The sequence below is a fragment of the Hydractinia symbiolongicarpus genome, chromosome 9 (assembly GCF_029227915.1).
Source record: "Hydractinia symbiolongicarpus strain clone_291-10 chromosome 9, HSymV2.1, whole genome shotgun sequence".
In the NCBI taxonomy this organism is placed as follows: Eukaryota; Metazoa; Cnidaria; class Hydrozoa; order Anthoathecata; family Hydractiniidae; genus Hydractinia; species Hydractinia symbiolongicarpus.
In genome coordinates this window covers 13089798-13115476 of record NC_079883.1, presented here as the reverse complement: position 1 = coordinate 13115476, position 25679 = coordinate 13089798, and the positions used below count along the sequence as shown (strand labels likewise).

The following is a 25679-nucleotide window of genomic DNA, read 5'->3' as shown; positions in this document are numbered from 1 at the left end:
CATTAATAATTACACAAAATTATGTTGCTATAGTAATTGTGTCCTAAACGTCTTTAAACAGTTTGATGGCGATTATGCTGACAATATCATTGTGCAAAGAATCACAATAAAATCGTTCTTAATAAACCAACATTTCAAGCAAATTCAATACAAACTTTCCATTTTTTTGTTGTATCCATGTCATAAGATGACTTTGTGTACTGGCAGCAAGATGTTGACATGTTCAGGTTGCTATTTCTTTGTTATTTTTATTTTTGTTGTGTTTTTTTTTTCTTTGTATTTTATTTTTGAAGTGTAATACGTATATATACGTTTTTAACAGCGAAAAGGTGGAATGCAGAAAAGCGTGTTTAATTAATATCAGCCAAATGACCTGGACGTTTACATCCTTACCTCTTGTTTGAAGACAAAATTTACGTGTCCAGGCAGCGCAGTCTGGGCACGAGTAAAGCATTTTTAGGGACAAATTTTTAACCTGTTTTTGATTGACTCGATAGCCCATTCAAGTTTCTTAGTCACTTTCTCACAAATAATTATTTCCGTCATACCGAAAAAGGCTGCGCTGTGTGAAAGCCGATAATGTTAAGGGCTGACGAGCTAGGAAAAATTAAAAATGGGCAAAAACACATTTTCTTGTTTTGTTTCTCTCATATTAACCATGATTGACAAAAACTTTGACGGGGAAAAGTCCAACAGTCTAAATTCTTTGTGTATACCCCGGCAATTTGCCAACGCAATTATATATTAGAGAAGCTATAAACCTTTTTTATGAATACTGTTATAAATCTCGTATCCAGGGCATTTTTCTTTTGTAATGACAGCTTTATGCAGGGCGTTCAGGAAACGAAGTTGCGTTCCACCCTTGCCAACTTTAGTATAACTGACTAGTCACCTTCTACAGTTATTTTTTTTACCCTATATGGTGTAGCATCAACTTCGTTCTAAGACCTCTCACGACTCTCACAAGCCGACAAATAAATTTCGGCTGTTTGTTTGTTTATTTTAAAGGGTTTCCAGTGTTGACATTAGTTATATTAATTATCCGTGACGTTATTGATTTTACTGACGAAGTTTGGTTATGTTACGTTATACATGGGGTAATTTAGAGGGATTGTCACCTACCAAATTAAGTGGTTGTAGAGTTTCTGATTTCCGTTTGCTTAGCAACTGGACCAACCTCATCTCCAGTGCTTCCTCTTTGCTTTTTTGATATTTTGATCAGAAAAGGCAAAAAGACCGGGGCGAGGTTGCAGTTGAACTGATAAAACCAGGTATAGCTAGCGTCGAGCTATGGCCACCACCTTTTGACTACTAAACTTATCCTCAGGATTATTTTTTGTCTTTTTGACCTTTCAGCGTCAGACAAAAAGAAAAAAGAAGCGTGATCATAAGCTTTGTGAACGGAAAAGGGAAAATTGATCGTCAGGATATTTCATTATTTATGGAAGACCTATCCCTAACGTTGCAATTTTGTAAATAATCCGAATGCTTTTATCCTAAACGAGCAGACGAAATAACAGCTCGTCCCGGAGCGAGGCGAGACTAATCTTTTTGTAAGTTAAACCTAGCGGATGCACTTGACTAATTCTGAGTTTTCTGTTAGTTTCCTTTTTGTTAACGTGAATGTACTCCCTAAAAATTAGGCTCGTAGTAATTGGTGTGCAAATAAAAGTTTTTATTGTACGTGGGAATTACTGTGGGAGGAAGAAAAATGATCCAAAAGGTTTATTGTAGAACACTTGTGAGAAGAACAAATACTTTTTGATTATAGAAATGAACTTTCTTCTTAAAATTGTCATAGACATCTGGTTAAAAGCAAAGAACACTTTTTGGCCGGTGTAAAGGTCATTTACTTCTGCTAATTTCTTTTTGGAGTTGCAGGAAAGGAAGAGTCTGAGAACGAAATATCAGAAGTTTGATTTTTGAAAACTAAAATTCAGATAACGTTGCTGTAGGGAAATGAAACGAGTTTCTTTTATATTGTCAATTCCAAAAGAGTATTTCTGCAATTCAAAATATATCTAAGATGGAAAACCACACGTGTGCAACACCCTCCATCTCAGGGAATCAACTAAAATTTCCAAGCTACCAAGGACAAATTCCAACTCAAGCTGTGATGAATGTAACGAAGGGTTTATTTTTAAAAATGCTATTTTCATCTTACTATGTTTTCTATTCAGTTCTAAAAAGAAGGAAATTGGAGGTGTCAATTATTCATTATGTATACACAAAAGTAAATCAGAAATGGGTTGAGCGAATTCATCTTTTAAAATAAATCTCTAGAATTGAAGTACTGTAGATAATGAAAAAAAGCATTCAGCTTTTTGTAAATGAAAAAAGCAAATACTGCTTCAAAGAACAACTTCAGAGTGGAAATTGCCGGTTTGAACGAACTCAAAAAATAACACTTCACTAGCGCCGTGTCTAGCTGGAATGATACAGAAATTAAACAAATGAGATATGAGAAGGGTGATGTCGAAGACATGTCTCTGTAAGTGACGTTCCTACTATGCTTTGAAAAGACCTTTGTAACCTTATCTAAGTTTAAAAGATTGATCATAATTTATGATGCCTGGGATTCGCACCTTCGTTTCCAGAGTGCCTTGCCTGCTAACCTTGTTATTACATCAAGACAAGAAGGTCTGGAGGTTTGTGGAACATTAAAAAATGAATATATAATCCCGACTGGTGGCCTTGTGGTAGAACACCGGCCGAGTCATGCCACAGACTATAAAAGTGTGAATTTATCCTGTCTGCTTAACGTTCAGCATGAGAATAGGATTGATATCTTAGGCAGTTGTCTAGTTAAGCGGTTTTTGTGCTTGCAGGCCTTCCGTAGCTCAAATAGGACCTTTAAATTCACTAGGACCCCCTTCGTAGGATCCTCATGATAACAGTTCCTATGAAAACTGAAGAGGCTATCCTGACTAAATAATAGTAATAATAATAAGTGTTTTTGTTATTAACACACATCTTTAACGAAGTCGGGATTCCAGCTACCGTTTTTTGTTTCCAAACAGAACACTAGTGTTATAATTTTTGCTTCTTTCTGTAGTTCTCATAACTTTTGTGGCTATTGCACGGGATGAAAAAAGAATTCACTAGTCGCCATACTTAGGTTACTCCACGAACAACTGCAGACTTTTAAATACTCGATTACGGTTTAAAGCTATGGTTATATGGTAAATCTTATGTCATAAAAAACGGTTTATAAAGCAACTAGACCACCCAAAATATAAATCTTTTCTTTGAAACCTGTACAGAAAGATTTTACCTCTTCAGCCATGCTTTTGTACAAGCGGGTGCGGATGTAGAAACGGATGTGTTACCTTTGTTAGGGCTAAATTCTTTTATCTTATAATCCACAAATAAACAACCTTTTGCCGCTGATGGTTGATCTCTTGTGAAAAGGTTGGGAGTTGCTGCACGTGTTAATAATGTTAAGACTGGAACTAGTGTGCCGTGTAACGACACACGAATATTACGTAACGAAAATAAATATGATGACTGTTTAAAGCGTACAATCCTCCCAAGCAGTCATATAGATCTTACATAAGAGACGAGTCACCTGGTAATGAGGGTGAATTATTGGTTTATTTATTTACTCGTGTGCTGTGTCTTACTATGGACACACGTCTCTTGTTTTGTTTTGGTTTTTGCATTGGAGCATTTGCTTTCAGTGCTGCAGTTTGTAAGGTAAATCCCCGGATGCTTCATTTTAGAGGTATATGTTATTGCCATTTCAGGAGAAACCTTAATGAAGATCGATCCCTTTGAATTTACACTGTTAGGGTCTCTCTTTTCCGTGATCACAGAGCGATCTCCGCGTCAATTTTAGACGAAGTTAGTGGTCGATGTCATCCGCAAAGTTTCTTTCTTCATTTTGTGCCGTGTTTTCTATGTTATCCATCGATGAATTTGCAAAATAATCGACAAAGTGATATTGTATCAAAATATCGTAGACAAAATAGTTTTATCCTAAAAAAGTGTGTGTGGGGCACTCCTTCATTCTTGTATTGTGGCTTGAACTAAGCAATCGTCTGTTGGATAAAAAAGAAACAGATTGTTGTAACAACATTATTTCGAAGTCTTAAATAATTATCTTCTACCAACTTTGAAGCCCTGGGGACGAAGTTGATCTTTTTCTTGACAAATCTCTCAAAACATCTTACTCTGAAATCGGTACCACTCTTCACAGACCACAAATTTTAATTACACTGTTTTTATTCTATTTCAGAATTTAATATTAATCCTCGGACCTTAAAATAAAGGACTCTTTTTGTTTTATCTTTCCTGCTTTATCACACCCTCTTTATCAAAATACGACGGAATTTATCTATCATACTGTTTGTATGGATTTGACATCGCAAAAGGCAAGGATCAGTTTCTGTTACCTGTTTGTTGCTCTTGCTCTACTTCAGAGTTAATTAGCATAATAATTATTTATATTTTTTAGATCCTCTTTTAGAATGTATCGACACTTCCAAATAAGGTCTCCTTTCTCTAAATGAATTCCAACCTCGTCCCAGAGCTTCTTGAATCTTTACTGACATCAAAACAGCGATGTCAGGAAAAATAGAATATCGTCTGAGGACGAGGTTGAATGCATCCGTAAACGTACCACCCTTTTTTTAGATCCTCTTTTAGAATGTATCGACACTTCCAAATAAGGTCTCCTTTCTCTAAATGAATTCCAACCTCGTCCCAGAGCTTCTTGAATCTTTACTGACATCAAAACAGCGATGTCAGGAAAAATAGAATATCGTCTGAGGACGAGGTTGAATGCATCCGTAAACGTACCACCCTTCTTCTGCTTCAACTTCCGTCCCGAGAACTTTTTTTGCTTTTTGATATCAAAAAAAGCACTGGAAACGAGGTTTTCTGGCCCAACTCCCATTTTTATTGTTATACTGCGTGTTTAAAATCAGATAGGCACCCTGAAAAAGTGTACAGAACAGAACCCTGATAACCAAACTTCAAAGTTGGTTTTACAGAGAATTCTTTTTACATCTACTTTTAAGTATTTCTGCTTTTATTACTCTCGGAAATGACTTATATATATGTGTTGCTAGCCAATAATAGACCAGGAAGTCGTAAAGAAACCACGTCACGTAACGAGGAAATATATTTATGACGGGATTAAAATCCAACAAAAATGTCATTATGTGTAACAGTGCTATGTCTAAAAATTCGTTGTGATAAAATGCAGAACGGTAGAAGCAACAACTTATCGCATTTTTTCTTTAGGTTTATAAGGAATTGTAATTTCAGTTATGTTTTTTTTTAAAAAAAAACATTTCTCATTATTTATCCAGGAAGCCTATTAATTTCAATTTAACTACTCGCTTAACCTCGTCCCAAGGACCTCTTACGTTACACCCAAGAAGCCCTGGTACAAATTCTAGGTTGCCACCGGTCAAATAAAGGGATAGGCAAAAATGTAATTAAAACAGTCCGGTCAGTGTGGGATTTTTTCGGATATTCAGAAAAATTTAGCCAACCATTATACTTAACCTTATTACCTGTATTTGTTACATACTTGCTCGGAGCCAAAACGACCATCGCATGTCAAAAGTCAATCTCGTTCCCAGAGCTTCTTTTTCGCACTAGCCACATATCAGAAAGCGATAAAAAAGAGCTGGGAACGAGATTGACCTATAGTGTAACAATTACTTTAATAGGGACACATAATTTAGTTTTACCTCATAAAGATAAGTTAAGAAAAAATGCTTTTAAAATGAAAAATCAAATTTATCGCCGATCGCCGTCATTACTTTTGTTGTTGTCATTGCATTGTCAACATTTCACAGTTTGCCTTTTTAAGAGGGCAAAGGTTCTCTTAAAGTTGAAAGCGAATAACGTTATATTTTACATGCGATAGCCGCAACCTCGATTCCAGGGCCTGTTGTCTCTTTTTTCTATTTTCTTTCGACAAGGAATCGAAGCAACGGTGAAAGAAAAAAGCTCTGGGAACGAGGTTGGTGATAGCCGTTGACCTGACATATGACCTGAGTCGGTCAGTAATTTAGTAGGTAAAACGATCGTAAATTAAGTTTAAAATTAATCTAGCAGTATCACCAGCAATTGTTTTAATTTTAGCAAAAAAAATGTGAAGAAGGCTTCGCGTTCACTATATCAGAAACATTCATATAATATTGATGAAAAAATCAGAATCTGTGTGCCGGTGCATAAATCGATCAAGATGAGAAATAAGGTACGTAATATGCTCTTTGTTTATCTCAACAAAAAGCATTCTCGACTCCAATCCTCTTTGAGATGAACCCTCAAAGAGCTCTGGGTACGAAAATGCTCATAAAGCCGTGGGGACGAGAATTAGTTTGCAAATGTAATGTTTGCCTCGCTCGGGTGGGATAAGGGTCATTTATTTTGTTTAAAATGTTTGCTACATACGAAATAAACCCAGTTAAATTCAAGTATCCGGTTTAATTTGGCTTTAAATTAGATAAAATTAATCTCTGTCTTTAATAAAAATGCTACCTCGATCTAATTTTAACCGTTAGAACCCCTGGAATGGTGACATTGACTCTCCAACAAACAGAAAAGCACACCATGCAACTTTATTGTGAAATCAAAGTTTTTTTCGCCTAAAGAGAGCAAGAATAATTTTATAATTATGATTGTAAATTCATTTAATTAGGCGTTGATGGTACATAATTAATTCCTCGAGTTCAACAAAAGACTGGCCATTTTCGCATTTTACAAGCTAAACACTACTTCGAGAACAAGCTAAACCATTTTCATTATTAAGACGGACTGTTTTCAATCGGTTGTTTTCATGTCAAGTCCTCTAAAAAATTCGTTGCTTGATTTGCCTTTACTTTCTACGCTTCTTTCTCGCTCTCTCTCTGTTACCACTTTCGCTAATCGCCCAACCCCTATTATCTGCAACGCAGAACACATTCCATTCCGTAATTTTGCACTGTAATTCAAAAAGTTGGAAGTCTGGGACCGATAGAAGAGTGTTGTTTGCTTGAGTTTGAAGTGTTGCAGAAAGAACAGAAACAAAGTGAAATTTGTACCAAAATAATACGCTTTCTTTCGTGTTGCTGTGACATCTAAATTAGTAACCCTTGCTTACCATAATTTTGAGTAAATATAAGAATAGTAGCTCACAAACCGTAAATCCTACACCTTCAAGGACAACATAAAGATTAATCACAAACATTTTGGTCGTAATAAAAGGCGTTTATTTTGGATATTGCTGCTTTATAGAAGAGTTGTTATCTTTACATGGTTTAATTGGTATTTACGAGTAAATGTTGAAATTTTAAAGGGAATGTAGATTATTTTATTGGTAATATTTTTTTAAAATTACAAGGCAGAAATGTCTTCAGGAAGACAGCCAGTCTCGGTCGATGCTTCTGATGGATCAAGGCATTCGCATCATGGTCATAGATCTGGTACAAAAAAGGTCTGTTTTTGAAATTGAAGGTTCTGCAGTTAGTAGTTATAAGAGGCAGTAATTACAATGCCCTCGAATTTTTCACATTTAGATGGAAGATTCTCATTCAAGTTCAAAATCGCGACAACGAACAGGAACGGCTGGGGATGATGTATATGTTGGCAAATATAAACTAATTAAAACCATTGGTAAAGGAAATTTTGCGAAAGTTAAACTGGCAAAACATTTACCTACTGGTAGAGAGGTAAGGATAAAATAATTTAACCCAGACTGATCCCAAATAAAAGCATTTTAACGCCTAAAAATTATGGAACCACCGCCATGTTTTGATCATTTTTGATTACGGCAGTTTTCATCTGCGTGCATCCGTGTGCAAACTTATTATCACGTGATTTTTTATATTAATAAATTTTTAAAAGTAAATTGTGTACCACGTGACGTTAAAATGTGTAATACATGCTACTCCTTCAGTGAAAAGTAATAACAGAAGCGTTTAATTTTTATTATCCCGTATTTCATTAGAAAGTTTCATTCTTTTTATTGTGATAAACTTTTGAGGATTTTTATGCAAATAATTTTAGGATATAGTAATTTTGTGAAAAACTCATAAATTTCAAGTTAAATAGCAAAATAGGTAGCTTAGCTAGTCAAACTGTAATTTGCCAAAAGTAAAATGTCATTTTTCAAAACATTGCTCAAGCAAACAAGCTGGCCACTAAACTTAAATTTGTTAGTTATAGATACAAAATTTTCCTGATAATCTCTGTTTTTTTAATACACAGGCATAATGTTATGCCCAATGTTACAAATCTGAGTAATATATATACCAAATGTGAGAAACAGATTTGTTTGTAAATAATAAAGCATTAGCTAGCAGGTTTATATATTATGCTTAGGTAGTAAGCTAGCTAGCTAGCTACTCAATTTTTTAACCACCTGTGTAACTCCTTTAAAGTTTTACTGTTAATGTAAATTTAAACAACTTATGTTTTTTGAAACTCTGGTTTTTAAAATTAAGTCAAAGTGACCCAAATTGGGTTACATAGTGCAAAATGAGCATTAAATGCTTTAGGACTCCCCATCCAAGCCATGCCACTCCTGGAAGTAATAGAGAGAGTATCCCTCGATATTTGTGAACCTAGACATGTAAAATACGCACATCTATCTATCCCCCTATGGTAATTTGAGGAGATAAAGAAGTTAATAAATATCATTGCAAGCATAACGGTCGTGACTAGTAAAATAGACAATAACTTGTATATTTTAAAAAAACTTCAGATGGTCAGCGATTAATCGTACCATTATGCTACGAAAAAGGCTTCTTTGTGTTGGTTTTAATGTTAATAAATTGTTTTTTGGTAACCTAGATAAAAATTCTGTTCCTTATTAACTTATATATTAAAAAAAATTACATCTGCAGATGTACACATTGGTATGCAGACTAATAATTTGAGCTTCCCGTTTGTGAATTTTCTCTAGTAAAGGCTGTTAAAAGCTTCTTAATTTAAAAGTAATTCCTGATTGAGAAATTATTTCCATTTTGGCTGGTGACCCATGCTGCTTAAGAAAGTTTATTTGAACAGTTTGTATTATATTATAATGCAAGCCAGAAACGCATAACATTACAACTTTTTGTTACACAGGGGTCTTTATAATTCAATTTTTCGCTTTATGGCAAACACTGCTGACATGATATGTTATTTCCTGTCTGTTTTGTTAAAACGTTGGCAAGCACATAGGCAGTTGCCTAGTGTTGACATAAATTAGAAAGGCTAGGGGTTGATTGTTACACTTACACACATGTATACTAAAATTTATGATGCATGTACATATATTAAATGCTTTGCTGTCATTGTTTTTTCTTTATATAGTTAGTATGTCCACCTAAGCATGTATTTTTTTGTCAACGTGAACCTTCATTATACTGTTTCGCATCGGCATTTACCCATTTCACATTGGTGAAAATGGTGACATAAACTTTTATTTCTGCGTATGCCTTGGCAAACCACCTTTTTTTCCAAACCAGCTTTTTCACCTATAAACTACTTTAATTCTAAATAGGGTTAATAGGCAAAATTGTTTTCCAATCGCTTTTCTATCTATATTTTCTATATATTTACGATAGATTCAAGTCAATTAAAGGATTCTATAAATTGCGAAAAAAAGTTTGGCTAACAATACTTTTTTTTCAAATCACTTTTGCATTTAACTCAGCATTTGAGACCAGGTTTGACTCCCCTTGCCGATCCAATATGGGTGACTGAATGTTACCACAGCCCTGAATTAACCCTAGCCACGTGAGGAAAATGAGGGAATTGGCATACTCTGTGGGTCGTTGGATGTTGCAGGGAGTTGTATGGTAGAGCGCTGACCCTAATTGAATGTGTGTACAGAGTATAATTCAGCATTCTCAGTAGTCATTAAACAGCAAATTAATTTTTTCCCAAATTTCCTTTTATTAGAGGACTTAGTTATATATCTACTACAAAATATGGGACTTTATAACCCATTTTATGGAAGTTGTAAGGGACTAGGATGGTAATAATATCAACTTGATGTAATTCCCATTTATGACTTAGCAGCCCTTATTTTACATTTCTGTATTACACCCTGGCATAGCTCCAAATGAGCATTAAATATTCCAGGACTCCCTATATAAGCCATTGCCTTTTCTAGAAATAATAGATAGGGATAGAAACATCTATTTACCTCTATAAAGTGCTAGTTAAGCTCATTAAGAGGGATTGAGCGTACAACAAATATACATTAAGTAATAACTACATAATGCAAAGCATACTATGAAGATGCACATACACTAGATGTGCGTTCTTCTTGCCTTAATACAGCTTTCAGACGAGTGTTCTGGTGATGTAATACCAAAGAAAAAACATGTTGAATAAAGTTTAAAAAATATAGTAAATCTGCCAACACATCATCGCGTTCAACTTAGCACTTGTGGTTAAAACGTTTTACAAAATTCATTTTTATTGGGTTTCGTTTTAAGGCTTGCATTCCTGCATCTGCAAAAAGAAAATTTTTTTTGTAATTGTAAAATAATTCAGGCTACAGAAATACTGTGGTGCTATTCGATTAGTAATAATTCGAAAAATTGTATATTGTATTAAAAAGAAGTCCAGAAGTTTTTTCTCCCACACGACACTGCATGCAATAAGTCAGCCTTGCCCTCGGTTTTGTCAGGAGAGATGTTCTGTGAAGACTCTAACAATTGAGTCTCCTGTACAGTTTTACTTCATGTTAAACTGTGCCTGTGACAAGCATTTTTGAAGCATGTCACCGGCGACTTCTATAAAACCTAATGATGGCCTAACCTAATAAGTTCATCTAGAAACATAAAAAGCCAGTTGGCAGTGAACTATAAGTTCACCATCCAGAATGTATGTCAATAAGACTTGCACTCCATTTTTATTTGACATCGTCTTAGGAGATCAGTGCATCAAATTTATGAGAGGTCTAGCCCTAAAAAAAGGTGAATGACAAAAGATATTGCCAGCTGAACAATTTCACTACAAAAAAATATTGCTGACACAATTCCAACGCAAATCAGTTGAAATGAATCTTGCGTTGTTTTATTGCAGACGTAAAAAAATTCTAATTTTAAGGGCTCTCGATCAAGTATTTTTGTTGATATTTTTGATCAGCGACGACTGGATTATTTTTAGTTTTATTTTACAGATCAAGCATGTGCATATTGTGACTTTTTGTTTCATTGACCACTGACGCAAACTAATTTGCACAAGCTTTTATGCTTGCACGTGGATCGCTCACGCAGATAAGGGTTAAGTTTTCTCGACCGGGCCTGGAACCTTTGATTCATGTTGGCAATTTTTTTGAGATGGTTTTCTTTTAAGTTTCTTGTAACTTGAACCTACAAAATCTTACTTTCATTATCTCTCTAAATTTAACTGTTGTTCATGTATGGAAGTGTGAGGTCGAAAAACAAAATGTAAATTTGCTGGCGTGAAACACAAGTTTGCAGATGGGAAGCAGTCAACTAGCAATTCGCGTAGGATTTTTTTGCATACATAAAATGGAAAGGCATTTAATTTCTTCAGAGCAGTACTCAGAAGTATATAAAAGTTTTTCATTATTTATAATTTCTGCCGTTGATGTATTTCTTAAATTTGTTTTTATAAAATAGCTGTTACATAAAAAAGCATGTGGAAAGTATTATAATTTTGTTTGATTGACTATAGGCAGTTTTCAGTTTGTAATTTGCAAATAAACATTTTACGTTATTCATGCTTGCTTTTCTCTTAAATATTTGTTATTATTTTGTTAGTATTACTATTTTGACTTTATATACAGAGGATGTAAACAATAAAAATTATTTTAGTTACACACTTTTTAAGCTACACAGGGCTTTAAATCCTTGAAAAAAATTGTTAAGTAACATTCTATCCCAAAAAGGCAAAAACAGAATTAATGTGAGTATTTTTGAGATATATTTTGTTCTAAAAATAGGATAAGCATGATTGGAAATAAAGTTTTATTTTGATTTTTGCACCACCCAAACTAAGCAATGAAATTTAAGCAACATTAAGTCTCAGCCAAGATTTCATGTTGATTATCATAAAAAAACTAAAAAAGGATCCCAAGTTGAACAAGATTGAGTATGTCAAAACATGTAATATTTAAGTATTAAGGTTTCCTGAAATCACAAGCACTCTAATTATTTGCTTTACAGGCCCAGCTAAATTAAAAATAAAAAATGGAAAAAAATCGGATTATTTTTTAATCCTTTCCATAATTTTGTTTGTTTAATTTTGGGAATGGTGATTTAAGCTCTAATAAATCGAGCCTTGTATTTGCTCACACCTGGAATCTTAAATTATTGGTAAACCTATATGCAGATTGCAAGTTACAGGAAATTTTAAAAGGTCTGGGAGGAGGAAAGAAGCATCAATATACAATGCCTATCAATTTAAAGCTGATGCTGCACCATTATCATTTTAACAGAAAGAGAATCTTTGTTATCAAGATTATTTTTTTTAATTAAGCTGTCTGCCAAATATAGGATGCTTTAAAGTTTGTGTACTCACATTTGTAATCTAAGTAAAAAGAGTTCAAGTTACGTATCTATTATTAGCAGCTAGGCTATTCCTACAATTTGATATGGCTGCAACAGTGTATTTTTTTAAAATTCACGTAAAGTTTTAGGATTATTTACAATCTTTGTTTAATAATTTTTTTTCCTTTTTTATTTTTGAGTTGTAGATGTTATAGTGTATATAATTTATATTTCACTTTATGATATTGTGTGTGCTTTTTCCACATCACCCTATAAGACTTCAGTTAAGTAATAGTTTTTTTATATTAAAAAACATTCTTGACTAAGAAAAACGATAAATGTAACACACAACTGTTTTTTTTAAATTTTTATAAAAAAATCAATATAATTATTTTCAGCTAGAAATATTTCTTCTCTGAATGGCTGAAATAACAAAATCATATCATAAAATATTCTACAATAATACTACATAATAGAACAGTTCCTAATAAAATAATAAATAATTAAAAAAAGGACACATGGAACTAATTTTTTTTACGTTATGGAGGATGTAACAAACTCATATTTTTTGGTTTATTATGCATGAGATAACACAATTTATACATATACAAACATTAAACAGCTGAACTAACAAAATTTCCATGTTACTTAAAAAATGCAGGAGCAGTATCAGCATATAAAATTTGTTCACTCAAGCTTTTTTTATTGATCGAAATGCTTTGTAAATAAATATTAAGGAAATGGGCAAAAAAATATAAGATCTGTATTTATTCCAGGATGCCTTCACCTATAATCTGAATGCTATTGTTTTGCGAGGAAAGGCATCTCTCTGCATTATTATTTAAAGCTTTCTCCCTTGAAAAAAAGTTTTAAAATTTCATGTGAAATTGTTGTCTAGAATTTAAGCATATTTTTAAAAAAAGCCTGAAGTGTTTTATCAAGGCTTTTATTTATATGTTCATTAGTTTGGTGTATTAAACATTTTTACATGCATATTACTTTTTAGTTATTAAAATTACGCGTAATCAGAGCAATTGAATGTTTTGAGCTAGTTGATGATGCCATATTTCGTCATGCCATAAATGAAACTTTTAAGACCTATATATATCTTGAAACTGATAAAAGAAATTTAAAAAATAAAAAAAGATTTCTAATATGTAATAAATTTGTGAGGGCTTTTGGATTTTTCCTGAATTTGCTTTATAATTTCATAATTTCAATTGATGTTTTACCTAACTTGCATTTAATAATGCATCAAGGACAAGTATAATTAGGTCAGCAAAGATGTTTCTTTATAAAAATCATAAATGTTTTAGCTTCAAATGTATATAGAACCAAAAGTTAATAAAAATCATAAATTATGTAACTCTTTCTTTTAGGTTGCCATCAAAATTATTGATAAAACACAGTTGAATCAAACCAGTCTACAAAAGGTAAGTGTTTTGGTTCTTGTGGAGTCTTAAAATGAGCTGATCATTTGCATAAGCTTCTTTTCTTATGTATTTTTGAGAAAAACACATTCAACCAATAAATAAAACGCTGCTTTTCGTTCCTGGTTTTGTTTTTAATTTAATGTACATTTAATTTTGTTTATTATATATTGTTTTTTTTGTCTTCTTAAATTAGGAAAGTACTTTGATAGGCTGTCGAAGTAATTGTGTTTTTCACACTCTGGTTTTTGTTTTAGCTTTTTCGGGAAGTTCGTATAATGAAGTTCTTGGATCATCCTAATATAGGTAAGAGAATTTTTGAAAATATAGTTAATTCTCTCATTTTTTTTAATGGCTAAAACAACAGGTGCGTGCCACATCTGACGCCTCAAATGCTGATTTAGTGATCAGTGCATGAAATTTTTATCTATTTTTAAGCTGCATTAGACTGATTTTTTTATGGACAAAAAATTGGGGTTCAAATTAATAAATGTAAAGCTATTTCCCCAAGTCTTTGTAATGCAGAGAAATAGAAGTAGCTAGGCATGAATTCGTTATCTGTTCATATAGGTTTTTATGATATTAAAAATTTTGTAAAGCTAAACTGATTGGTTTAAAAAACTGTTATTTTCCTTTTGTAATAAGAACCAAATAGCTTCCACCAGGCCTTTGTCTTATTCATTATCCTGGTGTAACTTACCTGGTGTAACTTACAGTTGATTAAAAAAAATTAAAATGTGCTATCATTAAAAAAGGCAGATGTGTAGATTTAAAAATTTTTTAGAAAGTTTGTAAATTTTTTTGTCATTTTTTTAGTAAAATTATATGAAGTTATTGAGACTGACAAGACATTGTATTTGGTTATGGAATATGCTAGTGGTGGTAAGTATGTATTTTGAATATACAGTTCGTTAAGCCAAGAATGCTGAGTTTATGGGTAATATAAATAACCTACGTTAGTGGATAAGCAACATGGTTTCAAAAATTTATCCAAAAATGTGGAATTTAAGTTGAGGCAAATTTACAAAAATTTTTCTACTTCGATAATCTTGTTGCTTTTATTTTTTTAACAAGTGAAATAAATCTGTATTTTCTCCTTTGTTTAAAATAACATGGGTTTGTTATCTTTAGGAGAAGTATTTGACTATCTTGTTGCTCATGGAAGAATGAAAGAAAAAGAAGCAAGAGCCAAGTTTCGACAGGTAAAATAGTGAACAATATTGATTAAAATAATTGCAGTGTCTATAATAGTTCAAAAGGGACTCAGTGAAGTGCATATGTAAGATTTATATGAAAAAAATGCTTCTTCATATTTCTGTTATGTGATACAAGGTCTTAAATTTACAATATCAGAAATTTTGACACGATTTTGAGGCAGGTGTTAATTCTCTGTAGAGCCTACATCTATATTATAATAGTTGTATACGTCTGTCAAGCAAAATGGTACTGCAAGTTGGGATACACATGCAGTATGGTATAAAAAGGATGGGTGAACCTGTGGATCTTCTATGGGCTGCCGACTAGTATTTGGTTTGTTACCTAACTGCTACGCTTAGCTGTATTAATGTAACTTTTTTGAGAAGCCCAATACACTAAAAATTATATAAAATATATAGAGAAAAAAATTTTGCACGTAAAAACATATATGACAGGACAGCAGGAAAGCAGTTGTTTCATTTTATATATTTTCTCTGAAACGGTAAACAGCTTTGGTAAATAAATATTGTACTGCAAAGTAAAATCCATTTTTCTTTGCCTTGCTTTTTTATTGCATATTTTTAACTTTCAACCAGTGTTAACACAAATTTCTCTCATATTTTTCATATTCTTTTTATTAGCAGCGAGTTATAGTTTTTCAGTTTTCAATTATAAAAGATTTGCGTTGCTCTCCACGGACTAATATTTTTAAAAAATTATAGTAAAATAGGGGGAAAGTTAATATAATCTTGAGCCATGTTCATTTACCTCAATGACGTGATCTCTTTATAAAATAATAGAAAGCTTATGTTAACAATTATAGTGTGTCTTGCTAACTGTGAATGATCAGGGTTGTTTAATTTTTGTACTAATTCTTTCAAATTTTTTTCTTAGATTGTTTCATCTGTGCAATATTGCCATCAAAAGCATGTGATTCACAGAGATCTCAAGGTTTGTAAACTAACTTACAACATGAATTTTATTTTTTTTCCTGAGTACTTGATTAACTAGAATATTTTCAGATGGATATAATTCCTAAACATGTGGTTTAAATAAAAGACACTAAATCTTTCATAATGTCCACTTTGTAAGTTTTAATCACCAGAATGATTATAAATGGGATGTCAGCTGTGTGTTTTTACATTGTGTGGTCATATATCACTTTATGCTAACCAAAGACATGCTTATGTTCATAGTGATTAAGTAATCTGATTATTTCTACAAGACAATGCACAAGAGAAGCTCTGTAAAATTTTGTATCATTAGGGACAGACTGACTTCATGTCAAGTTAGGGTCAAGAATTAGGCCTAATTATTTTAACCTACTAAGTGTTAACTACAAAACAGTAAATCCTGAACTATATATATATAATTATATCTATAAGGTTATTGCTACAGTGTAAACAAGTTAATTAAAAGAAATAATGTTCTCTTTACTGTTCTTATGAATAATACATGTGTTCTGTTTTGTTCCTTTTTATCAATCCTGTATATTAGCAGTAAACTTAATTATTTATATTAAAAAATAAAATAAATCACAACAGTGAGAAAAGAAAAGATTCAGAAAAACACAACATCTTTTTGTGTTAAAGAATAAATCAGTAAATACCTATACATATAATCATTTAAAGCTATTGTTGTTAAAGAAAGTAAATACTGTCAGTTATTAAGTTTTATTACAAAAAGCAATACTCTGTTCTCTAATCTCTATTTATTGTTAATGAAACGGATCTTATAAATATGGGTTGTACTCATAAGGAAGGAAATGCAGCTTCCCTTTGAATGATTATTTTTAACTTTGTAGAACCTAGTTTCTGATTCCTTGACTGTGTTACACATGTAAATTTGAATTGAAGGCTCAGATAAATAAAACGAATTGTGTCGAATTTTGAAAGAAAATTTTTAGATGTGTATGTATTATGACTTTTTTATCCCAACTTTATTTATAGGCTGAAAATCTTCTTCTGGATTGCGATATGAATATAAAAATAGCTGATTTTGGATTTAGTAATGAATTCTCTCCAGGTAGTAAATTAGACACGTTTTGTGGCAGTCCACCATATGCAGCCCCTGAGCTTTTTCAAGGCAAGAAATATGATGGGCCCGAAGTCGATGTTTGGAGTCTTGGTGTTATTTTGTATACCTTAGTTAGTGGATCTTTACCATTTGATGGACAAAATTTAAAAGTAGGTCACATTAGTTTATTTCCTGATGTAAACAAGACCAGACAACAGCACATGCAATTCGGTTTCATTTGTTTGCGGAGGCTTCAGATAGTGATTGCATGACAAGACATTTACTTCCTTCCTTCTTACAATTACTTATTTTTTGCTAATTTTATCTGTGTTAATTTGATTCAACTATGTTTTGTTTTTCCATTCAGGAATTAAGGGAAAGGGTTTTACGTGGAAAGTACAGGATACCATTTTACATGTCTACAGGTTAGTAGGATTAGATGTGTTCTTGTCCACTTCACTGTATATTATTTAAAAAGCTTAATTTCTTTTTTTTTTTACTGTTTCTTTTAAGACTGTGAAGCTTTGTTGAAGAAGTTCTTGGTATTAAATCCTGAAAAACGAGCATCTTTAGAAGTAAGACATTTACTAAAAATAAGTCCTTCACTATGTAAATTTAAAGCCAATGGAAAAATCAATCAGGAATTTCAACCACTAGTATAGAGACTGATAGTTTGCATAGAATTATACGTGGATTTCCTGCTGCTGTACATATGTTTGTTTATTGCTATATCATTCATCTTGTTTTTGCTTAAAATGTTTTTACTAGCCGTTTTGTACATAACATACATAATGTGACTTACATGTGACTCCCTCTTATTCTGCAGGTTATTATGGCTGACAAATGGATGAATATAGGTTATGAATCTGACGAATTACAACCACATGTAGAACCGAAACCAGATCTGAACGATGTAAAAAGATTAGGTAAGTCTTAAAATTTCTCACGTCTGGTATCAGCATTTCTTGGAAGGGAAATTATCAGGAATTTTGAAAATTTAGGCAAAATGTCAGCAGAATTTAGTCTTTTCATAAAATGGAAGGAAAAGGTCCGAAATTTTGAGTTTAGTGTCAGAATTATTTTTATTTTTTAAAAGTATTGGCAAGGATTAAATTTTAGAATTGTTGTAAAAGAATTCATTAATTTTTAATCAATATTTTCTATCAATATGTTTGTTATTTAAATTTGAAATTTTCAAGGCAATCCAAGGTTTCAATAATATGAAGTTCTCATCTATGATAATATGTCAGGAATTGTAGATGCTGGAAAAAATGTCGGAAATGTCAAGAAAATAAAGAGTTAACATTGAGTATACACCCTCAGTTTAGCCTAAGGATCCCATTTCAACACGAATTAAGTGATGATTTTTTCCTTATATTTTAATATCTTTTTTTTTTCTTTTTTTACAGATTTAATGGTTGACATGGGCTTCACAGTAGACGAAATAAAAGAATCGTTGAAAATGAATAAATACGATGATGTCATGGCAACGTATTTGTTACTCGATGAAAATAGACTTACTAGTACTGATACAATTACAATAGATTCCACATTTATTAGAAACGCTGTGAGCGATAATTCGGTAAATAAAAGTAGACCAAGTTATAAATCTGGAAAAGAGAACAAACGCTACGGAGATTCGAGAAGTTCAGAAAGGTAATTGACTTGTTGATTGATCTAATTTAGTTTTATGAATCTGTAATTTCTTCTGCTTGTGGATTTGGAAAGTTTGCTAAGCTGGGCAAAAGGACATCTTCTAATCTGTACATGGACAAACAATTCTACCACTTGAATAGCTATCTGGGCATGCAACTACTTTCAAATTGAATTTCCTTTTGTGTAGGACTGCATCTGTTCCAAGTGAAAAAGTACTGTCTACAAATGGAGAGAGGTCGAACCGTCCGTCAAGTGGAAGAGCGTCCGACATACCAACGTCAGCTCGAAATCCAAACCAAGCCGACATTCCAGATTTAGAAAGCTCAGAAGGGAAGAGAAATGCTGGAAGAGCAATACAAAGGGTACAATATTATCTTTTTTATTAAATTTTCAATATATATATCAACTGTTTTTACCGATTTTCATGCGCAAGATTGGAAGTCGTTTCCACTTTTTCCACTTTTATAGTTGTTGGCTGTATTTTTCACCCAACACAGGGTAGCAAAGTTATACAGAATGTTTTTGAAGTAGGTCAATTGTGATCGTCTTAAATTAAAATGCCAGTATTTTAGTTTCTTCGGCAGTTTTGTCTAAATTAAAGAAGTCTAAATTAAAAGTCTAAATTACAGAAGTTACATAAATTGTGCGAAAATTGCTTTCCTGATTAATGCGTAATTGCACCTTATGACGTTAATGTATCAACGTTCTAAAACACACGGTTTTTAATATATTTTTCATTTATTTTATTTAAAAAATTTAAAAAGTGTGTCAGTTGTTAGTTCCATGTGACTTTATTTTGAGTGTTCTAATTTGCCACTGTATTGGTCGTAGCAAAAAAGTGCACCCAGCAACGCTACTAACAGACGGCATACATTTGGACAGGAACGAGCTTCTGCAAGAAACACTGGTCACACATCCCAAGGAAGTTCTCAAACTAATGGAGAAAGGTAAGTGTTTAGTGCTAGGCAGGCAAAATGATTTTAGGTGTTCATCTTTTAATTTTTTTGCGCCCTTTTGTATCCGTAGTGGTTCACCGCAAAGTTCAAAATCCAGAAATGTGAATGACAGGTTATCTCCAACAAGGATCTCGCTACCACCTCTGAAACACGAGAGGAGGATAGATGACGCAAATAGACCTACGTAAGAATTTAGTAACTTAGACTCGATAAAAAGTCTTTGAAAATTCCAAATATTACCTAGCCCCATTTTTGGCGTTAATGTACATGTCGCGTCGGTAAAAGCACGGTCATTTGCATATGGCTTGTGTGAATTGAACCAACTTTGGGTAAGAGCGGGAACACTTAAGGCCCAGCACGGTACAAGAAAAGTGCACTGTTTATATTTTTTTTGAACCTCTCAACTAATATAGTAAAATGACTACGTCACAAAGTAATTTCAAATCTCGTGTACAGTAATTGACTTTGCAAACATCTTCCATGATACATTACGATTTTGGGTGAAGTAGATCTCTCATTGAGTAAAGTGCCTTTAAGTTGATTCCGAAGCTTAACATGGTAGTTGTTGAAACAGTTTGATCAGACTGTACTACTTTAATCACGTTACTCTGTCAAACTCCTTTATAATTGCATGTGTGACTGCCGCAATAATTAACAAAGCATGTTTCTTTTATAATACACGAACGTCTTTCTTTTAGGACTGCACCAGGTGGACCGTTAGATTTAGGTGGCAGAAACAATAAACTACGGAGCACCTATCATGCGTCTTCAGGACAAAAGAAAATTCGCGTGCCAGAAGAACGTAGCATCGACACAAACAGTGCGAGTGCAAGTAACAGAACACCTTGGTTGTCTAAACTTAAAAACAGATTCAGCACAAGGTATCATTTCGTTTTTTTGTTCTTTTTTTGAAATGCTATAAAATTTTAAACTTTTAACTACTGCCTTTACGACAGCTTTCAATTGGCTGATTCGTTTGATGATCGATGCATTTCTATTTAATGGAGAAAGGAGAAAAAACGCACTATAGTTCATAACAGAAAGTATTTTGAAGAATGTTGTGTGTAACACTGTGTCGATGTTGTGTTATGTGTTGTGTTTTGTTGTGTTGTTTAAGTTGTTTTTGTGTGTCTATTTTCTGTTCAAGTGTGCTAGGATTGCCGTCCAACTGATGGTTGCTCGACGAGAGGTGTACCTGCCCCTCCTGATATTTTAAATGTCATTTAATTCTTATAGAATGTCGCGAGAAAATTTATTCAGCAAATTCAGGCGGCGCCGACGGTAAGTGTCTCGTTCCACGAACCGGGGTTGAAATTTTGTGTTCACAGTAAACAACGCGCGTCTTTTTTTTCAACCGCACGGCTGTTTTTTTTGTTGCCATGGTTTCACATGAAAGAAGATTTGTCAACATGGACTTTTTTATAGAGTTAAACTTGGTAAGTTAACATAATTCATATCCACTAACACTTAATCTATATATATATATATATATATATATATATATATATATATCTATATCTTAATAATGCTAATTTTAAAAGCGGGTGGAGAGGGTTCGTCTATTATAGTTCTCCATCTTTGACGTTTTGCTTATATTCGTTACATAAATTCAAAGTTAACTAACCAGAAAAATATACTGACCACACCCTCTCTTCCCGTTTTAGGTTGGCTTAAGTACGGTAAAAATCATTTGTTCCAGTCTGCACATTACACGTCCTGCGGTATGTAAACAACACATCCTTTTGTTTTTATAAATTCATGTACATTGCTAACAATATTTCTTAAAATAAAAAAACTAATTCGTTAAATCCTTAATCCAATAAAATAAAATCGCGGCAAAGGAAACAGAAACCATTTTTTCTCCCTAGATAGGCTTGTTATAAAGCCTGCATACATTAATGTAAATTTATGCAAGGATAACCAAATACAGTAAAGCCTATTTTTAGCTTCGAGCCTACAACATTCATACATAGTATGAACAAGTACTTTCCTAAATTGATAGAGGGTTATCATCAAACTTAGCTTAAAATATGTAAATTTATGCAAACGTAAATAACCGGAAATAATGCAATGCGTTTACCGATTGAACAATCGAGTGGTTTTCGCGTAACTTTAAAATACGTGTTTTCTTTTCATTAAAACAATGGCTAATAATACTGCGTTGCGCTTAATCTAATTTTAATGAAAATCAGATCTGCTTTTATGTGAAACCATTTCTGTTGTTTGTTGTGGGGAAGTAATTTTTTTGTTATTTTGTGTTGATGTTTTTGTTTCACGCACTTTATTTCAGGCACTTCATTTCACAATCTTACACTTCGATGCATAAACGAGACACTACCATCCATTTATTTATTTATTTTTTGAAATTGTTAACACAAAATAGTTCGGAAGTTATTTCCCCTGTTCCTTTTTTAAAAGTTCACTGTTAGCACAGACTTTCTACTTCTTGTTATCTATTCAAATTATTGTCACAGTCTGTCTGTATTAGCTGAAATAAAAATACTGAAATGTGTTTAAAAGTTGTGTTTTGTTTTTCAAGTTACTGCTTTTGTCTTTTTGTTTTCGTGTTACTGCGAACGTCGGTTGTGGAAGCATCATACAAAACTGGTTACTTCACTTGTCTTATAGGCAGGGAGACGTCTCCAACTTATCTTCACCTCCGTCACCGCCATCACCCGTCAATATGTCGCTGAGTTCGTCGGAAAAGATAAAGCCTCGTTCTTTGCGCTTCACATGGAGCATGAAGACGACGAGTAACATGAACGCGGCGGATGTCGTGAACGAGATAAAACGAGTACTCGATTTGAACATGTGTGACTATGAGTCGAGAGATAAGTATTTGCTCTATTGCGGGCACCGCAGTCCGCAGAACAACCACGTGTTGGTGCAGTGGGAAATGGAAGTCTGTAAATTACCGCGATTGCATTTAAACGGCGTGCGCATGAAGCGCGTGCACGGTTCCGCTATAGATTTTCGTAATATCGCTTCGAAGATAACTCACGATTTAAATTTGTGACAACCTCGCAGACGGGGGTAAACTATTTAAAGGACTGACTGACTGTCATTTGACAAAACAAGTTACACGTGAGTTTAGGGATGAAATATATTGTATCAGACTTAAACAAATCGCTGAATAGTTTTTATACCAATGAGAAAAACATTTTTTGGCCTGTTGTTATTGCCTTTGTATATATACACGAAATATAATCAACATGAATGGAAAAGTTGGTTGGATAAGTTCTGCTAGGAAAGGTCGTTGTGTGGTATTTATTACTTTGTGCATATGAGTATAAAATAACTAGATTGGCAACGTTGTTCTCCGTGAAGACAGCGGGCTGTCTCGTCTTGCTTTGTACTTTTTTTGTTGATGCTGTACCTAATAACAGGGTTGACTGCAGGGAAGTATTAGGATTGGCTAGTGTTTTTAAACTATCATGGAAAACTTAAACTTCTGATACAATTTTGGTTTTACTTTACTGACATAAACTTCTACGGGAAGAAAATGTTTTCATTGAGAAAGCAAAAATTAATTTTCGTTTCTAATGTTCCTCACTTGCTTGACTGCATTTATTTAAGAATGTAATAGCACACTTAATTTTGTCCTCTGCTTTTTATTTCTTCTAATTCGTCGTATACGATGTCCTGAAAATTGCTGGCTTACAATTTTCCTGTGGCAACCCTGAAGAAGCAGTTTTATGAATGAATCTATTAGATTTTTTCATTTCGACATTTGACTAGGATATTTATATTTATTTTGTCACTCTTTGTTGCTATTTCCAAGTTCCCCCTCTTTCGTCCTTTCTCGCGATCTACTGTTTTTACTACTAATCAAGAAAAAAAAAACTTTGTTCAATTTTTTGACTCCTTTCAGGGGAATGGTTTCTTTTGCGTTGTACAGCGTAGAGTAATTTGATTTGATGTAAATACTTTCATATATAACCTTCAAGAATTTGTGACATCAATTGTAAAACTCCGCTGCATGCTGGTAGTTGCATGTGACGGCGACGAAAAAAAAAATCTTAAACGTAAATGCATTATTTATTACCCATGATCCTTTGTGTCTTTACACTTTTTTGTACTTTATATGTGTATGCTTGTTATTTCTATACCGTCGTCGTCATTGCTATTGTGGTCGTCGTTAATTTCGTTGCCGTTGTGTTGTTGTTATTGTTGTCGTTGTTATTGTCGTTGTTTTTTTATCTATGTTGTCGTTTCATGTTTGTCTTGTGCATTGTATACTGCATAAGTTTCTTTCCATTGACACACTCTCGATCTTTTTTCTTACATTTTATTTTAGTAGATCTCTTGGCGAAGATGCTTCCACTCCAGCCGGCAAGCCTCGATCACTCAGATTCACATGGAGTATGAAAACAACTAGTAGCATGGATCCGTCTGACATGATGGCGGAGATTAAGCGAGTCTTAGATCTCAACGCGTGTGACTATCAACAGCGCGAAAAGTTTTTGCTCTTCTGTATACATGGCGATCCGTACGAAAGTTCTCTTGTTCATTGGGAAATGGAAGTTTGTAAGTTGCCACGATTATCATTAAATGGTGTGCGATTTAAACGAATATCAGGGTCATCGATAGCTTTTAAGAATATTGCATCAAAAATTGCGAACGAGCTCCAATTGTAAAAGCTGATGACGAATGCCGAAGAGTAAGTTATCAAAACAAGATATATAGTCTTGATGGTTCAAATGCGAATGGACGTTGAAGCAAATGCTGTTACGCACTCATTAGAAAATAATCGAGTGAAACGAAATGACCTATTAAGAATGCCTGACGCTGTTGTTCTTTAGCTGGTTGTGTGAAAGATATACAGTCACGTGATTCGGTGAAGTCACGTGACAAACAAAGGATGTTTATATTTTAGCTTATGTAATGAATCGTGCGCCGTAAGCGTAAAATGAATCGTGCGCCGTAAACGTAAAATGGCATAAGAAGCTGTATCTAAGTCAAACTTTCTCGCAGTACGAAAAAATTATTTTTAAGTCCTGTCTACACGTGCCAAACATGTAAGGGTTCTTTTTTTACATATTTAGTGCCTACAAATCGCACTTGTAGAACGTCCCACGCTGTATCACCTTATTCTTGAGCGTCTTACCGTTACTATTCACGAGTACCACTATTCTGATATAATAATACCTGTAGAATTTATTTTTTAATTGCATTTTTTAGTCTTTAGCGAGCGAGCTTTGTTAATTAATTTATTGTATATTGGAGGATGTCCGATAATAACTGACAAAAATTCATTTTTTCATATTGCTGTAACTTCATATATATATATCTTTCCTTTGTTTCTTTAAGCTCTATTTACACAATGAAAAATTGTGTTGGACAAATTGATGAAAAATCAATGGACAAAGCAAAATTGAGTAAAGTTTTCTCCCCAACCCCTCTTCTCAATTCTCCTCAATATTTTATTGTGTAAATATAGTTATGTAGACCTTATGTCGCCTACATCATCTAGATTTGTGATTGGTTAAAATTTGGTCTCAATAACTTTTATAGGATACTTAATAGCGAAAATAAAAAATACGGAAAAATTATACTTAAAAGTGATGATCATTTTCTACACGTGGGCACTAATTGTCTATTATTTCCCTGTTTTTATGGCTAGCCATTTTTATCTACAGCATTCCACCTACGAAGTGCTTTCAACTTTTTTTAGTTGTTGATGTATTTGTAACACTATCTATTTAATTTTGTAAACTATTGAATAAATGTAGCAAAAGAGGGTGAAAGGTACAAGCTGACCAATCTTATTGCTTTTCATTTGAACGCTTAGAACAGTTTTATTAGAACAAGAGCCTTCAATTTGGCCAGGGAATAAAAAAAAACCTTAGAACTCCTAAAAATATGTTTTAAAACTTAAGGCCTTCTTTTAAAAAAGCATCACTTTACAAGCATACCAAGGCTGGTAAATCCCTAAAAATAAAGATTACTTTAAACTTTAGGAGCCAAGGAAT

The 25679-nt window shown here is 33.2% G+C and overlaps 1 protein-coding gene across 8 annotated transcripts; it reads left to right on the top strand.

Moving 5' to 3' along the window:
• The first annotated feature begins 73 nt into the window (after nucleotides 1-73).
• On the top strand, nucleotides 74-25470 carry LOC130656378 (MAP/microtubule affinity-regulating kinase 3-like). 8 transcript variants are annotated; one of them, XM_057459223.1, is made up of 20 exons: nucleotides 2439-2491; nucleotides 6100-6214; nucleotides 7515-7667; nucleotides 13832-13885; nucleotides 14140-14188; nucleotides 14699-14764; nucleotides 15014-15084; nucleotides 15974-16030; nucleotides 17029-17265; nucleotides 17463-17520; nucleotides 17609-17670; nucleotides 17922-18021; nucleotides 18505-18751; nucleotides 18939-19113; nucleotides 19583-19698; nucleotides 19778-19891; nucleotides 20406-20588; nucleotides 20944-20988; nucleotides 21372-21428; nucleotides 22336-22477. In XM_057459223.1, the coding sequence occupies exons 1-19, from the start codon at nucleotides 2454-2456 to the stop codon at nucleotides 21379-21381; spliced, it is 1950 nt and encodes a 649-aa protein (XP_057315206.1). In that variant the 5' UTR covers nucleotides 2439-2453; the 3' UTR covers nucleotides 21382-21428; nucleotides 22336-22477. The 8 variants fall into 8 exon arrangements, with proteins under 8 accessions (XP_057315200.1, XP_057315206.1, XP_057315199.1 ...); XM_057459217.1 differs by lacking the exons at nucleotides 2439-2491; nucleotides 21372-21428 and adding an exon at nucleotides 74-227 and having other exon boundaries at nucleotides 22336-23737; XM_057459216.1 differs by lacking the exon at nucleotides 21372-21428 and having other exon boundaries at nucleotides 22336-23737.
• The last annotated feature ends 209 nt before the right edge of the window (nucleotides 25471-25679 follow it).